Source organism: Staurois parvus, unplaced genomic scaffold, assembly GCF_062004578.1.
Source record: "Staurois parvus isolate SC_StPar_1 unplaced genomic scaffold, SC_StPar_1.0 ptg000449l, whole genome shotgun sequence".
Classification (NCBI taxonomy): Eukaryota; Metazoa; Chordata; class Amphibia; order Anura; family Ranidae; genus Staurois; species Staurois parvus.
Window position 1 is genome coordinate 533,774 of NW_028318245.1, and position 16,098 is coordinate 549,871.

Sequence of the window (16,098 nt, forward strand, 5' to 3'; positions counted from 1 at the left end):
CTGGACTATGCTCTAGGTCAAGGGTTGGCATCTGGACTATGCCCTAGGTCAAGGGTTGGCATCTGGACTATGCCCTAGGTCAAGGGTTGGCATCTGGACTATGCCCTAGGTCAAGGGTAGGCAACCTTGGCATCGAAATGTTCTGGATCTCTTAAGTCCCATGAGGTACTGCAAGACTGTCAGCCACAGGCATGTCTTCTGGAGGCAGAGACACGAGGAGGCTAGCCTGCTGAGATTGCCTACCTCTTTCTTAGGTCCTCCACTGGCTAAACCCCTCTGGGCATGCCCCCAACTGGAACCATTCATCTGCTCCCATTGGCTTGTTCCCTTCTCCAGTACGGTCTCACCACTTCTTCATGTGGCTTTCTTTTTTCGGGATCTCCCTTCCTCAAACCACTGTTGCCATCCAGATCGTTAAGCACACCCTCAAAAAGGACATCACCATCAGCTTCCTGTCTTCACAAAACCTCTGAGATTTAGCCTTTATGGTCCCTCTGCTGACTGGTGAGAAATCCGTACCATGAGGACAAGGGTCACCTGGCTTCTCACCCATTTATAAAGGGCACTGTTATGTTGCAGCCTGATACTACTTCCCATTAATCGACACTCCGTACCCCATGGTGACCCCATGATGACAAAGCAAAAACAGAATTTTAGAAATGTTCACGAATGTATGAAAAAGGTACAAAACCCCCAAAATAATACATTGGCAGAAGTATTCAGACCCTTCGCAACAACACTTGAAATTTAGCTCCTGTGCCTCCTGTTTCCCGAGATCATTGCTGAGATGTTCCTACGTCGTAGGTGGAGTCCACCTGTGGTAAACTCAATTGATTGGGCACCATTTGGAAAGGCACACGCCTCTCTATATAAAGCCTCACAGCGGACGATGCATACTGTATCAGAGCAAAAGCCATAACTGGAACTACCTGCAGAGCTCGGAGACAGGATTATTGCAAGGCACAGATCTGGGGAAGGCTACAAAAAAAAAAAAAAAAAAAAAATGTTCTGTTGCACTGAAGGTTCCCCTCAGCACAGTGGCCTCCATAGATGGAAGAAGTTTGGGACAACCAGGACTCTTCCAAGAGCTGGTCGCCCAGCCAAACTGAACCATCGGGGGAGAAGAACCTTAGTGAGAGAGCTGACCAAGAATCTGATAGCCACTCTAAATGAGCTCCAGAGATCCTGTGTGAAGAAGGGACGAAGGTCCAGAAGGACAACCACCACTGGAGCCCTCCACCGATCTGGGCTTTTTTTGCCAGAGAGGCTAGACACCAGCCTCTCCGAGGGGACGTGGACCTGTCATAGGTCCCCACTGAGTAAGAAAATGGCGCCAAAAGCACCACGGCACCTTCTTTGGGGCAGAAAAAATTCTGAAGAATATATTTTAAAAAATATAATTTTTAAAAATATATATGTTTTAAATATATTCTTCAGAATTTTTTTAACATACAAAAAAAGAAGTCATTTGAACATATATTTTTTACATATATTTGTAAATGCATTCCGTAAATGTAGATTTGTATTTTTAAAAGACAAACAATGTTTGAAATGTATTTTTAAACATATTTTCCATATATTTTGCAATTAAAAATCATTTCAACATGCAGTATATATAGATTACTACAATTTTGTCCATATTATATATATATATATATACACATACACACACACACACACACTGCATGTTGAAATGCGATTTTACAAAATATATGAAAAAAAATATGAAAAAAATTATTGAAATATATTGAATATGGCCAAAATGTTAGTATTTCAAATATATTTTCCTTCCATGTGGGGAACTATCATGATCTATACAGGGTGCAATTTAATAAAAAAAAAAATGGTCACGATCGATATCTAGATCGATCGCTGTGTACATAGATATGGAATATCCACACACACATAAATCTTTTATTCTATAATTCTGTGGATGGATCCATTTTATTGGTCCACCAGTCGGATGATCAAAAAAAAAGAAAAAAAAGAACGTATTCCCCCGTCCACACACTCCTCCACAGTCAGAATACACAGATCAGCGTTGCAGCTCGAACGGAACATTTTCCAACGCTCCCATTGGAGAGAAGTCGATCTCTGCTGAACTGGGTGAATTTCGATCCATCTATGGCCAGCTTAGGTAAGTACGGGGTCCTTAGACCCCCTATAGTCCAGAATGGAGACTCTCTACACAAAGGACCTGGCATACTGACCACCACCGTCTCCACTCTCTGCCGGCGGCCATCGCTCCTCCGATCGTCCTCTTCCTGCTTCCTCTTTGTGCCTCTCGCTGCTCACCAAAATTTTCTCTTCTCTCCTCCCACCGCAGTCACATGGTCATATCATCAAAAGGCCAACCTTTTATTGGCTTTGGGGTGTGGGCGCTGCCAGCATCCAACATGGCCGCTTAGTCTTTCGAACCATGTGATCTTTTAAAGCAGTGGCCATTTTCTTGTAGCCAATTTGTGCTCAGGGTGGTATCCGGTCTATAAACCAGAGGCTCTGGATGGACGGTTGGATAAATGGTTCTATATTTAGGACGTATCTGGTCTATAAACCAGAGGCTCTGGATGGACGGTTGGATAAATGGTTCTATATTTAGGACGTATCTGGTCTATAAACCAGAGGCTCTGGATGGACGGTTGGATAAACGGTTCTATATTTAGGACGTATCCGGTCTATAAACCAGAGGTTCCGGATGGACGGTTGGATAAACGGCTCTATATTTAGGATGTATCCGGTCTATAAACCAGAGGTTCCGGATGGACGGTTGGATAAATGGTTCTATATTTAGGACGTATCCGGTCTATAAACCAGAGGCTCCGGATGGACGGTTGGATAAATGATTCTATATTTAGGATGTATCCGGTCTATAAACCAGAGGCTCTGGATGGACGGTTGGATAAATGGCTCTATATTTAGGACGTATCCGGTCTATAAACCAGAGGCTCTGGATGGACGGTTGGATAAATGGCTCTATATTTAGGACGTATCCGGTCTATAAACCAGAGGCTCTGGACGGACGGTTGGATAAATGGTTCTATATTTAGGACGTATCTGGTCTATAAACCAGAGGCTCTGGATGGACGGTTGGATAAATGGTTCTATATTTAGGATGTATCTGGTCTATAAACCAGAGGCTCTGGATGGACGGTTGGATAAATGGTTCTATATTTAGGATGTATCCGGTCTATAAACCAGAGGCTCTGGATGGACGGTTGGATAAATGGCTCTATATTTAGGACGTATCCGGTCTATAAACCAGAGGCTCTGGATGGACGGTTGGATAAATGGCTCTATATTTAGGACGTATCCGGTCTATAAACCAGAGGCTCTGGAGGGACCGTTGGATAAAGGGTTCTATATTTAGGACGTATCCGGTCTATAAACCAGAGGCTCTGGACGTACGGTTGGATAAATGGTTCTATATTTAGGATGTATCCGGTCTGTAGGACGGACATGACGGGGGAGGTTACTGGGTGTAAATATAAAATCAGACCTTATTACCTCCTCTGCTGCCAGTCCCACCAATGTCTCCTCTCTACTTCCTCCCGACTCCCATAGTGGTCAACAGATAAACTCCCATAGTGGTCAACAGCCAACCTCCCATAGTGGTCAACAGTCAACCTCCCATAGTGGTCAACAGCCAACCTCCCATAGTGGTCAACAGCCAACCTCCCATAGTGGTCAACAGCCAACCTCCCATAGTGGTCAACAGCCAACCTCCCATAGTGGTCAACAGTCAACCTCCCATACTGGTCAACAGCCAACCTCCCATAGTGGTCAACAGACAACCTCCCATAGTGGTCAACAGACAACCTCCCATAGTGGTCAACAGACAACCTCCCATAGTGGACCGGAGTGCCCCCAGACCCCCTTGAGCTCCCAGCCTCCACAGTGCCCCCCAAAGTCCTACAGTGCTCCCAAGGCACCCACAGTACCCCCCAGTCTGCTGAAGACTTTCCAGCCCTTCATAGTGGCCCCAACCACCAACATCCCACAATAATCCCTCCCCTCGAAGGGAAAGAAACCTCCACCCTTACAGGGTCACTAAATCTGCTTCAAAGTCCCCCCCTCGATCCACTCCAAAACTCCCATCCCCCTCAGAGGGACACCCAGTCCCAATAAAGCCTTCCACTATCATTGTATATTTTTCCTTCCGCTACTCTTATTGTGTAAGTAGAAACGTGAGTGTTTACCGTTGAGGCATAGAAGGTGATCAAAGAATTTACTGGGCCCTGGTCTCAAAAAAATATTGAGAGTTACCGTTGTAGAGAGTCGTGTAGGTAAATCGATGCCGCACACAGTATGATAATAACCAGAGGTGGTCTACCTCTGATTGGGTCATATACCCGTGGTTGGACATTGGCCTCAGCTACCCGAAGACCAATGGATACTAGAAACAAAGCCTTCAGTGATATGTTGTAATATTCCCTTAGGCAGTGCTTTGACCACCTGTGGCTGATGGGGCAGTGGGAGCCTTCCACTTCAGGTACAGCCAAGAATGAGGTCATCCTGCTGGATTAATCTCCTACCTGATGATTCCTTCATAGTTCAAGCACAGACTACACTCGGAAAAGATGGTAACATAGAACCCCTGGTGGGTATAATTTCTAAGGTAGGTATCCACCAGGCCCTTATCTACTGAGAACCAATTTAAAGAGAACCCTCGTCTACTGACCACCAATGTAAATGGCGCATTCTCCACTGACCATTAATGTAAGGTGGCCCTTTCCCTTCTGACCACCAATATGAAGAGGAGCCTTCTCTAATGACCACCAATGTAAGAGGGAATATTCTGCACTGACCACAAATATAAAGAGCACCCTTCTGTACTGAGCACCAATGTAAGGTGGCCTTTTCTACTGACCATCAATGTAAGGGGCACATTCTCCACTGACCATTAACGTAAGGTGGCCCTTTCTCTACTGACCACCAATACGAAGAGGAGCCTTATCTACTAACCACCAATGTAAAAGGGGATATTCTCCACTGACCACAAATATAAAGAGCGCCCTTCTGTACTGAGCACCAATGTAAGGTGGCCTTTTCTACTGACCACCAATGTAAGGGGCACATTCTCCACTGACCATTAATGTAAGGTGGCCCTTTCTCTACTGACCACCAAAATAAAGAGGATCATTCTCTAGTGACCAGCAAGATAAAGAGGATCCTTCTCTACTAGCCACCAATATAAAGAGGACCTTTCTGTACTGACCACCAATGTAAGAGGGGATATTCTCCACTAACCGCCGATATAAAAAGCGAACTTCTGTACTAACCACTAATGTGAGGTGGCCTTTTTTACTGACCACCAATGTAAGGGGGTCATTTTCCACTGACTACTAATGTTAGGTGGACCTTTCTGTACTGACAAACAATATAAAGAGGATCCTTGTCTACTGACCACCAATGTAAGAGGCGACATTCTCCAATGACCGCCAATATAAAGAGCGCCCTTCTGTACTGACCACCAATATGAAGTGGCCCTTTTCTATGACCACCAATGTAAGGAGGGCATCCCCCACTCACTATTTATGTAAAGTGGCCCTTCTCTACTGGCCACCAATGTAAGAGGTGACATTCTCCACTTACCACCAATTTGAGGTGGCCCTTTTCTACTGACCACCAATATAAAGAGCGCCCTTCTATACTGAAAACCAATGTAGGGAAGCTCTTCAGTACTGACCATCAATCTCATGTCACCATGTTCCCCTTCTCCTAGTCCGAGACTTCCAGACACCTGCTATCCTAGTCCAGGGCCTCCAGGCACCCCCTTTCCTAGTCTGGGACCTCCAGGGACCCGCTCACCTAGTCCAGAGTCTCCATTGCGCCCCACAATCCGGGGCCTTTGTCCCACCAACCCACTTTTTGTAGTCTAAGGCCTCCTCTGCACCCCTTCACGCTCCAAGTCCAGGGCCTCCTCTGCCACCCCAAAAGTTCAGGGCCTTCTCTGAACCCTCCAGTCTAGAGCCTCTTCTGCACCCCAACTCCTAATCCAGGACCTTTGCCATGCCAAGTCCGCTTTTCAAGTCCAGGGCCTCCTCTGCACCTCTAGTCCAGGGCCTTCTCTGAACCCTCCAGTATACGGCCTCTTCTGCACCCCAACTCCTATTTCAGGGTCTTTGTCACCCCCCTCTTTTTCTAGTTCAGGGCCTCCTCTGCACCCCCCCTCCTAATTCAGGACCTTTGCCATGTTAACCCCCCTGTTTCAAGTCCAGGGCTTCCTCTGCACCCCCTAGTTCAGGGTCTCCTCTGCACCCCCCAGTCCAGGGCCTCCTCTGCACCTCTAGTCCAGGGCCTTCTCTGAACCCTCCAGTCTAGGGCCTCTTCTGCACCCCAACTCCTAATCCAGGGTCTTTGCCACTCCCCCTCTTTTTCTAGTTCAGGGCCTCCTCTGCACCCCTCCCCTCCTAATTCAGGACCTTTGCCAAGCCAACCCCCCGTTTCAAGTCCAGGGCCTCCTCTGCACCCCCCCTCCTAATTCAGGACCTTTGCCATGCCAACCCCCCCTTTTTCAAGTCCAGAGCTTCCTATGCACCCCACCTCCTAATTCAGGGTCTTTGCTACTCCCCCTCTTCTCTAGTTCAGGGCCTCCTCTGCAACCCCCCAGACCAGGACCTTCTCTGCAGTCCCCTCCTAGTCCAGGGCATCCTATGCACCTCAACTCCTTATCCATGGCCTCCTCTGCACCCCCCCTCATCCAGATCCTTCTCTGCACCCCCCCTGCCTTCCTAGTCCACTGCCTTCTGCACACAAACCCCCTCTCCTCATAAATGCCTTTCAGTTCGAGGCAGGCTCTCCCATGAAAATCCTTACTGGACTGTCTCACTCATAAAAGGCCTGGGCTGTTTGGGCACTGAGCAGGACTAGAAGGAAACTTCACAGTGCTGAATTATCCCGCTCCTCCTACTGCCGGGGGTACCACCCCTGCCCACACTGGGTAACACTGCTCTAAGTGCCACCGCCGCTCGATCAAGTATAAAGGACAAGTGGTGCCCGCTGCCAATACCGGAAAAACAAGTAGGAGGGAGACCGCAGAGCGCACCAGCACTGGATCACCCGCCCCATAGAAGAGCATTCCTGAGGGACACTTCAGCTATTGTTGGAATATCAGCCAATACACTTGACATGGACTTTCAAGACAAGGACATGGACCTTCGAGACATGGTCCTTCGAGACATGAACATGGTCCTTTGAGACATGGACCTTCGAGACATGGACTTGGACATGGACCTTCGAGACATGGACATGGACCTTCCAGACATGGACATGGACCTTCCAGACATGGTTCTTTGAGACATGGACATGGTCCTTTGAGACATGGACATGGATCTTCGAGACATGGACATGGACCTTTGAGACATTGACATAGACCTTCAAGAACTGGACCTTCGAGACATGGACTTTCGAGACATGGACATGGACCTTCGAGACATGGACCTTCGAGAAATGGACTTTCGAGACAGAGACATGAACCTTCGAGACATGGACATGGACCTTCGAGACATGGTCCTTCGAGACATGGACATGGACCTTTGAAGCATGGACATAGACCTTTGAGACATGGACTTTCGAGACATGGACCTTCGAGACATGGACTTTCGAGACATAGACGTTCGAGACATGGACTTTCGAGACATGGACATGGACCTTTGAGACATGGACCTTCGAGATTCCCCGTCTTCCAATGGACGACTCTCTATGAACTGAGAACATTCCAATCATCTTCTAAGAATTATGCACAATTGTAAGAAGAAAAAAAAAAAGGGACATCGAACATTGTGTAGAGTTTTGTTGTTTTATTTTACAAAATCAGATTCGTGATGATTACATAATAAATCATAGCTTGAGTTGAACTCTTTCATAATTGAAGTTAAAAAAGATATCACATTTTACCCCCATCCATTCACATTTATTCAAGTGAATGGATGGGGGTAAAAAGTCAGATTCTTGGAGTGGTTGTAAACCCTTCCCGACACCCAGCGAAGCGACTGGCCTCAGATGATACACAGAGATTAAAACAAGGGGCGTACCTACAAGGGTTGCACGGGTCGCGATTGCGACCCGGCCCCATGCTGCAGGGGGCCCGTGCGGCCTTCTTGTACACCTGGATAGGAGAGACGGTGGCATGTAGAGGAAACCAACCTCTCCATGTTCCTCCTGCAGCCGCTGAATGCCTGAATCTCCAGCAGGAGAGGAAGAGAAGCAGGCATTCAGCGGATGCAGGAGGAACATGGAGAGATCAGTTCCCCTATATGCAGCAGCTCCTCCTATTTAGCTTAACTCTGCTCTTCAGCCCCCCAAGCTCTTTCCTGCCCCCTCATCCTCCCCTCTCCCGCCAGGTGCTGCGGGGGATCTGTCAGGATGAAGAGGCCAGTAAATGTGTCATTTATCAGCCCCTTCCTTTTCTGAATGGACAGAGTCAGTGATCTGTACCGATCACTGACTCTGTCCATTCATAAATGAAACATAGTTAACTGTTTACTATGTTTCAGTTTGTGAATGGAGGGGAAGCCTCTGTACAGAGCTATTCCTATCCATTCATTCAGTGCAGCTGAGGCTCCAGAGATGGAGGTGGAGGGCTGTGTCTTCAATCTCCTTCCTCTATCTCAAAGGTGGAACATCAGAGGACTGTTTAGACCCCTGATATCTCACCAAAGCCTCCCAACGGGTCTCCTAAAAAAAAAAAATGATAAAAAAATAGTTTTTAAAAAATATTTTAATAAAAATTTAAAAACCTGTTAAATAATAAAAAAATCTACTGACACCTGTGGTGGAGCTACCAGGGTCACAAAGGTTTCACTTGCAACCGTGCCCTGGAGTTCCGCCACTAGGCTCGGAAGGAAGGGCCCCAGGCGAGGATCAGGGGGACCCTTCATGGTTTCTTGCAGCTTCTAATCCTCTTACATGTGCTGTACCTGTTTATCTATAGCCATTTGTGCAGCACAGTGGCTAAGTGGTTGGCACTCCCCCTTGGCTGGCAGTACTCGGGTCGTTGGTTCGAATACCAATCACAGCATCACCTGCCTGGAGTTTGCATGTTCTCCCTGTGCCTGCGTGGGTTTCCTCCGGGTATTCCGGTTTCTTCCCACACTTCAAAGACACGCTGAGAGGTTAATTGGCTCTGAGGAACCTAAGGCATGCCCCCCCTCCTCCAAGGAACATAAGGCATGTGGGGTACAGGCATGCCCACCTCCTCTAAAGAACCTAAGGCATGTGGGGTACAGGCATGCCCACCTCCTCTGAAGAACCTAAGGCATGTGGGGTACAGGCATGCCCCCCTCCTCCAAGGAACCTAAGGCATGTAGGGTACAGGCATGCCCCCCTCCTCCGAGGAACCTAAGGCATGTGGGGTACAGGCATGTCCCCCCTCCCCTGAGGAACCTAAGGCATGTGGGGTACAGGCATGCCCCCCCTCCTCCTCGGAACCTAAGGCATGTGGGGTACAGGCATGCCATCCCCTCCTCCGAGGAACCTAAGGCATGTGGGGTACAGGCATGCCCCCCTCCTCCAAGGAACCTAAGGCATGCTGGGTACAGGCATGCCCCCCTCCTCTGAGGAACCTAAGGCATGCTGGGTACAGGCATGCCCCCCTCCTCTGAGGAACCTAAGGAATGTGGAGTACAGGCATGCCCCCCTCCTCCGAGGAACCTAAAGCATGCTGTGTACAGGCATGCCCCACTCCTCTGAGGAACCTAAGGCATGTGGGGTACAGGCATGCCCCCCTCCTCTGAGGAACCTAAGGCATGTTGGGTACAGGCATGCCCCCCCTCCTCCAAGGAACCTAAGGCATGCTGGGTACAGGCATGCCCCCCTCCTCTGAGGAACCTAAGGCATGTGGGGTACAGGCATGCCCCCCCCTCCCCTGAGGAACCTAGGGCATGTGGGGTACAGACATTCCCTGGTGTATCATGAGGGGCTCCCACTCTACCTTCTGAATTTATATTTTATATTATGGAGAAAAAAAAAGGAATGAGGACGCCCCTAAGGATGAGAGCCAGGAACTGTAACAGGTTCGTTTCACCACCGGAGCCCTTCCAAGAAATAGAAACATTTCCCGCACACTGATCATTAAATACTGTCCTTCCGACTGTGACTTCTTTGGTGTTCAAGAAGGCTGACATTTTGAGTGAAACATTTCCCGCACTCTAATCATGAAATACCGTCCTTCCGACTGTGACTTCTTTGGTGTTTAAGAAGGCTTCCATTTTGAGTGAAACATTTGCCGCACTCTGAACATGAATAAGGTCGCTCACCCGTGTGAACTCTCTGATGTATAAGAAGCTTTCCTTTCTCAGCAAAACATTTCCCGCACTCTGAACATGGAAAAGGACGCTCCCCCGTGTGACTTCTCTGGTGTATAAGAAGTTTTGCTTTTTCAATAAAACTTTTCCCGCACTCTGAGCACGAGAAAGGGCGCTCTTCCGTGTGAATTTTCAGGTGTCTCACAAGTATGTTTTTCAGAACAAAACATTTCCCGCACTCTGAGCATGAATAAGGACGCTCCCCCGTGTGACTTCTTTGGTGTATAAGAAGGTTTCCTTTCTCAGCAAAACATTTTCCACAGTCTGAACATGAATAGGGACGCTCACCAGTGTGACTCCTTAGGTGTATAAGAAGTTTTCCTTTCTCAACGAAACATTTCCCGCACTCTGAACATGAGAAAGGGCGCTCCCCCGTGTGAATTTTCTGGTGTATAACAAGCAAATTTTTCACCCCGTAACACTTCCCGCACACCGAACATGAATAAGGACGCTCACCCGTGTGAATTCTCTGGTGTATAAGAAGGTTTCCTTTCTCAGCAAAACATTTCCCGCACTTTGAACATGAAAAGGGACGCTCACCTGTATGAATTTTATGGTGTCTAACAAGTGCACTTTTCAGGATGAAACATTTCCCACACATGGAACAGGAATAAGGACGCTCTTCCTTGTGACTACTCAGGTTGAGAAAATCTCCTTTCGGACTGAAACCTTTCCTGGACCCTGAATATGGGACAGGACCATCACCAATGTGAACTCTTTCATGGCCTGAAGTGGATTCCATGGGGCTTGATGTGTCTGTTGTTCGATCTGTACTCTGAAGTCTTACATCAATATCTGAAGGTGGATCAACATAGGATGGATCCATCGATGTCTGTAGATGGAAAGGTCCACGAAATACATGATGGATGCTGGAATTTACTTCTGGAGAAAATGGCGTGACGCTGTCATCTTCTGAATTCTGGGCTGGAGATAAAATACGATATTCCTCCGAGATATTCCTCTTACAAGTATAGTTTCCACCTGTTGGAAGGAGATTTTTAAACAAATATTAAAAGTATTCAAGTCTTGGATTCAAGTCATATGTACATTAATGGTATAGGTCTGTCAGAATGGAGATGAGTCTCCTCCTCATTTGTTGGGAACATGACATTGAGGAATGAAGATGGACCTTTCATATGGTGTCCAGTATCTCCTCCTCATTTGTTGGGAACATGACATTATATTGAGGAATGGAGATGGACCTTTCATATGGTGTCCAGTATCTCCTCCTCATTTGTTGGGAACATGACGTTATATTGAGGAATGGAGATGGACCTTTCATACGGTGTCCAGTATCTCCTCCTCATTTGTTGGGAACATGACGTTATATTGAGGAATGGAGATGGACCTTTCATACGGTGTCCAGTATCTCCTCCTCATTTGTTGTGAACATGACGTTATATTGAGGAATGGAGATGGACCTTTCATATGGTGTACAGTATGTCCTCCTCATTTGTTGGGAACACAACGTTATATTGAGGAATGGAGATGGACCTTTCATATGGTGTCCAGTATGTCCTCCTCATTTGTTGGGAACGTGACGTTATATTGAGGAATGGAGATGGACCTTTCATATGGTGTCCAGTATGTCCTCCTCATTTGTTGGGAACATGACGTTATATTGAAGAATGGAGATGGACCTTTCATATGGTGTCCAGTATATCCTCCTCATTTGTTGGGAACGTGACGTTATATTGAGGAATGGAGATGGACCTTTCATATGGTGTTCAGTATCTCCTCCTCATTTGTTGGGAACGTGACGTTATATTGAGGAATGGAGATGGACCTTTCATATGGTGTTCAGTATCTCCTCCTCATTTGTTGGGAACGTGATGTTATATTGAGGAATGGAGATGGACCTTTCATATGGTGTCCAGTATCTCCTCCTCATTTGTTGGGAACGTGACGTTATATTGAGGAATGGAGATGGACCTTTCATATGGTGTCCAGTATCTCCTCCTCATTTGTTGGGAACATGACATTATATTGAGGAATGGAGATGGACCTTTCATATGGTGTCCAGTATCTCCTCCTCATTTGTTGGGGACGTGACGTTATAAGGAGGAATGGAGATGGACCTTTCATATGGTGTCCAGTATTCTCCTCCTCATTTGTTGGGAACATGACGTTATATTGAGGAATGAAGATGGACCTTTCATATTGTCAGGAATCCCAGGGCTTGCGGCGGCGCACGGGTCTGCGCATGCGCAGAACGCCGATGCGCATTAGCTGGCGGGCACTAAGACATAGGCAACCGTGGCAACAGTTGCGGCCGCGCATGCGCACTCGCGATCGCGGCCGTGCGCCTGGCACCAATGACAGCGCAGGGCGCACTATTTAAACCGGCCCTTTGCATGCTCAAATTGCTGTAAGGTCTTGTTCCTGTTGATTCCTGCTCGTCCTGTTCCTGTGATTGCCTTGTTGCCGACCCAGCCTGACCCTGATACTGTTGACCGTCTCCTGCTCTGACCCTTGGCTCATTTGACTATTCTCTGCCTGATCCTGACTATCTGACCTCCCATTGCTGAACCTGGCCTGTGACCTGATTACTCTTAGCCTGCTGCCCTGTACCGTCTGCCTCTGCTGTTACTGACCTGGCCTGTCTGACTTCGCTCCATCCTGCACGGATCCATCCATCCTGCACGGATCCATCCATCCTGCTCAGATCCATCTGCTACTGCCTAGGTCTGCTCCGCCTCTTCACAGCAGGCTCATACCCGCTACGTACCACTGGCGATCATCTCTACCACAGCTGGGTGTACTCGGGGGCCGCGACCTGGTCTCAGTCTGCTCCAAGTCCATCCCCACCATCAGGGGCTCTGGTGAACAAGCAGTCTGGGGCTTAGACTCCGCGCCCTGGGGAATCCCGGTCTGTGAGTCTCTAGAGCCCTCGCCAGCTGGTACCTGACAGAACCATACAGCCATGGCTGAGCCTGGAAGAGGACCCTCTCCTTAGGAGGAGATGTGTCAACACCTGGCGGCGCTCACTCAGGCTGTTAAAACACAAGAGGAAGGATATAAGCATTTGGAGGGACGTGTTCAGACCCTAGCCACACCTGCTATCATATAGTCAGATCCGGATATGCAGCCTCCGGCCAGGGGCTCCACAGAATTCCCCGCCGGGGCGATGGTCACTCTCCTTCCACCTAAACCCCGTGTGCCAACGCCAGAGCGTTTCAATGGGGATCGAGGGAAATTCAGGGCTTTCCAGAATTCTTGCCAATTATATTTTGACCTGCAGCCACAGACATTTTCTTCGGAATCCGTGAAGGTGGGGTTCATCATATCCTTATTGCAGGGTGAACCCCAAGGCTGGGCCCACCGTTTACTGGAAGCTTGCCATTCGCACCTGAACTCAGTCTCTGCATTTTTTAAGGCAATGGCACAACTATATGACAACCCGCAATGAACCGCTTCTGCTGAGTTGGCTCTGCATACCCTGCAACAGGGTCACCGGGCAGCAGATGATTATGCGTCCGAATTTAGGCGCTGAAGCGGGGACACCCAGTGGAACGACGCAGCCCCGCGTCATCAATTTTGCTTAGGCTTATCTGATCCACTTAAGGATGAGTTAGCCAGAGTGGGCATACCCGACTCTCTGGAAGATCTGATAGCCTTGGCCATTCAAATCAATTGCAGGCTGCGGGAACGAAGGCTAGAAAGGTCCAGTCAAGGGCCGAGACCGACATGAGTGCAACCTCGGGTTCCGGTCCAGCCTAATTCCCCAGCTAGTAATCGGAATCCTGAGTCATCGGACGGGCCCAAACCTATGCAACTCGGACTGATGCGGCCCTCCCTGACAGTTGAAGAACGCCAGAGACGTCGGTTAAATAACCTTTGCCTCTACTGTGGAGCGGTGGGTCATTTTGTACGCTCCTGCCCAGAGAAGTTGAGTAAGTGTGCCTCTGTCACTTCTGCTATGCCTCCTACTTGCCTAAATAACTCAGCTCACCTAGCCGTGCCTATCTCTTTCCAGCTCCCCAGAAGAACCGTATCAGTGACGGCCATTATTGATTCGGGGGTCTGCAGCTGCTTTATAGATCTTAACTTTGCAGCTCATCAGCAGATTCCCTTACAGACCAAAGAGCACGGCTTGAACATCTTCCTGGCCGACGGGTCTTGAATAAAATCTGGGTTGGTAGACCGAGAGACCCCTCCAATCTGCACTATGGTGGCCGGTCATCATCAGGAACTCCTCCGCTTGGACGCCATCGCGTCCCCATTATTCCCAGTTATTTTCGGGCTTCCCTGGTTACGAGCACATGACCCCCAAATTAACTGGAAGACAGGGTCAATTCAGTTCCGCTCACCTTATTGTCAAGAGCATTGTTTCCTCAGGACCCCATTAGCCACCCAGACCCTTTTCTGTGTGAACACGGACGAAGAGCTGGCTCAAACAATTCCTGCGGCTTACCACCACTACCTTGACGTATTTAGCCCACAGGGAGCAGACATTCTTCCCCTGCACCGGGCTTATGAGTGCCCAATTGACCTTCTTCCGGGGCCTGAGATCCCCTTCGGCTGAATCTTCCCCTTGTCAGAGCGGGAGTTGGGAGCTTTGAATGAGTACGTAGACGAGAGCCTCCAAAAGGGATTCATCCGTCCTTCCACGTCCCTGGCTGGAGCCGGAATCTTTTTTGTAGAAAAGAAAGACAAGTCCCTGAGGCCCTGTGTTGACTATCGGGAACTGAACATAATAACAGTTAAGAACCGTTATCCCCTTCCCCTAGTCCCTGAGTTGTTCCAGAGATTGAAAACAGTGTCTATTTTTACCAAATTGGATCTCAGGGGCGCTTATAATTTGGTCTGCATACGCAAAGGGGATGAGTGGAAGACGGCATTCCGCACCCGGTTCGGTCACTTCGAGTACCTAGTTATGCCATTCGGATTGTGCAACGCACCGGCCACTTTTCAGCACTTCATAAACGACATATTCAAAGATTATCTGGATATCTTCGTTGTAGTTTATCTAGACAATATCTTGACTTTTTTCCCATCCTTGGAGGCACATCGAGGTCATGTCAGGAGCGTGCTGGAGCGACTTCGCCAGCACAAGCTCTATGCCAAGGCAGAGAAGTGCAGCTTTGAACAACACAGCATTCCGTTCCTGGGGCTAATTATTTCCACCAAAGGAATTGCCATGGACCCCCAGAAGATTTTCGCAATCTTGGAATGGCCAGTACCCGCAGATAAGAAAAGTATTCAGCAGTTCATTGGCTTCGCCAACTTCTACCTGAAGTTCATCAAGAATTTCTCAGGCCTGGTATCCCCCATCACCCAACTCACAAAACTGGGGGTATGCTTTCAATGGACGCCAGAAGCGCAGACAGCTTTTGAGGCCCTGAAGAAGGTGTTCACGGCAGCTCCCATCTTGAGTCACCCAGATTCATCTCTACCTTATATATTGGAGATAGATGCATCCGGAAACGCGGTGGGAGCGGTACTGTCACAAAGGAAAGGTGTGAAGGAGCTTATGCACCCAGTGGCCTTCTTTTCTAGAAAGCTCACTTCGGCAGAGAGGAACTACGACATTGGGGACCGGGAGCTTCTGGCAATGAAGTCAGCACTGGAAGAGTGGAGATACTTGTTGGAGGGGGTCCTACACCCAATCCTGGTCTATGCGGACCATAAGAACCTGGAGTATCTGAGGACGACTAATCGCCTTAGACCACATCAGGCCAGATGGGCATTGTTCTTTTCAAGGTTTGTCTTCCACATAACATACCGACCGGGGTCTAAGAACACGAAACCTGACGAGCTTTCTTGTATGTTTGAGGATCCTAAAGAAACGCCT

General features: G+C 48.4%; 2 protein-coding genes across 2 annotated transcripts in view; one reads left to right on the top strand and one right to left on the bottom strand.

The window, feature by feature from the left end:
- The window catches only part of LOC149453203 (uncharacterized), a 301,843-nt gene that overhangs the window by 52,925 nt on the left and 232,820 nt on the right, over positions 1-16,098 (top strand). The gene's annotated exons all lie outside the window — the stretch shown is intronic.
- Positions 7,780-16,098, bottom strand: part of LOC149453208 (uncharacterized) — a 119,415-nt gene continuing 111,096 nt past the window's right edge. Inside the window, 1 exon segment of the mRNA XM_089688585.1 lies at positions 7,780-10,864. Within this exon segment, the coding sequence (XP_089544711.1) occupies positions 10,072-10,864 (793 nt within the window). The 3' untranslated portion in view covers positions 7,780-10,071.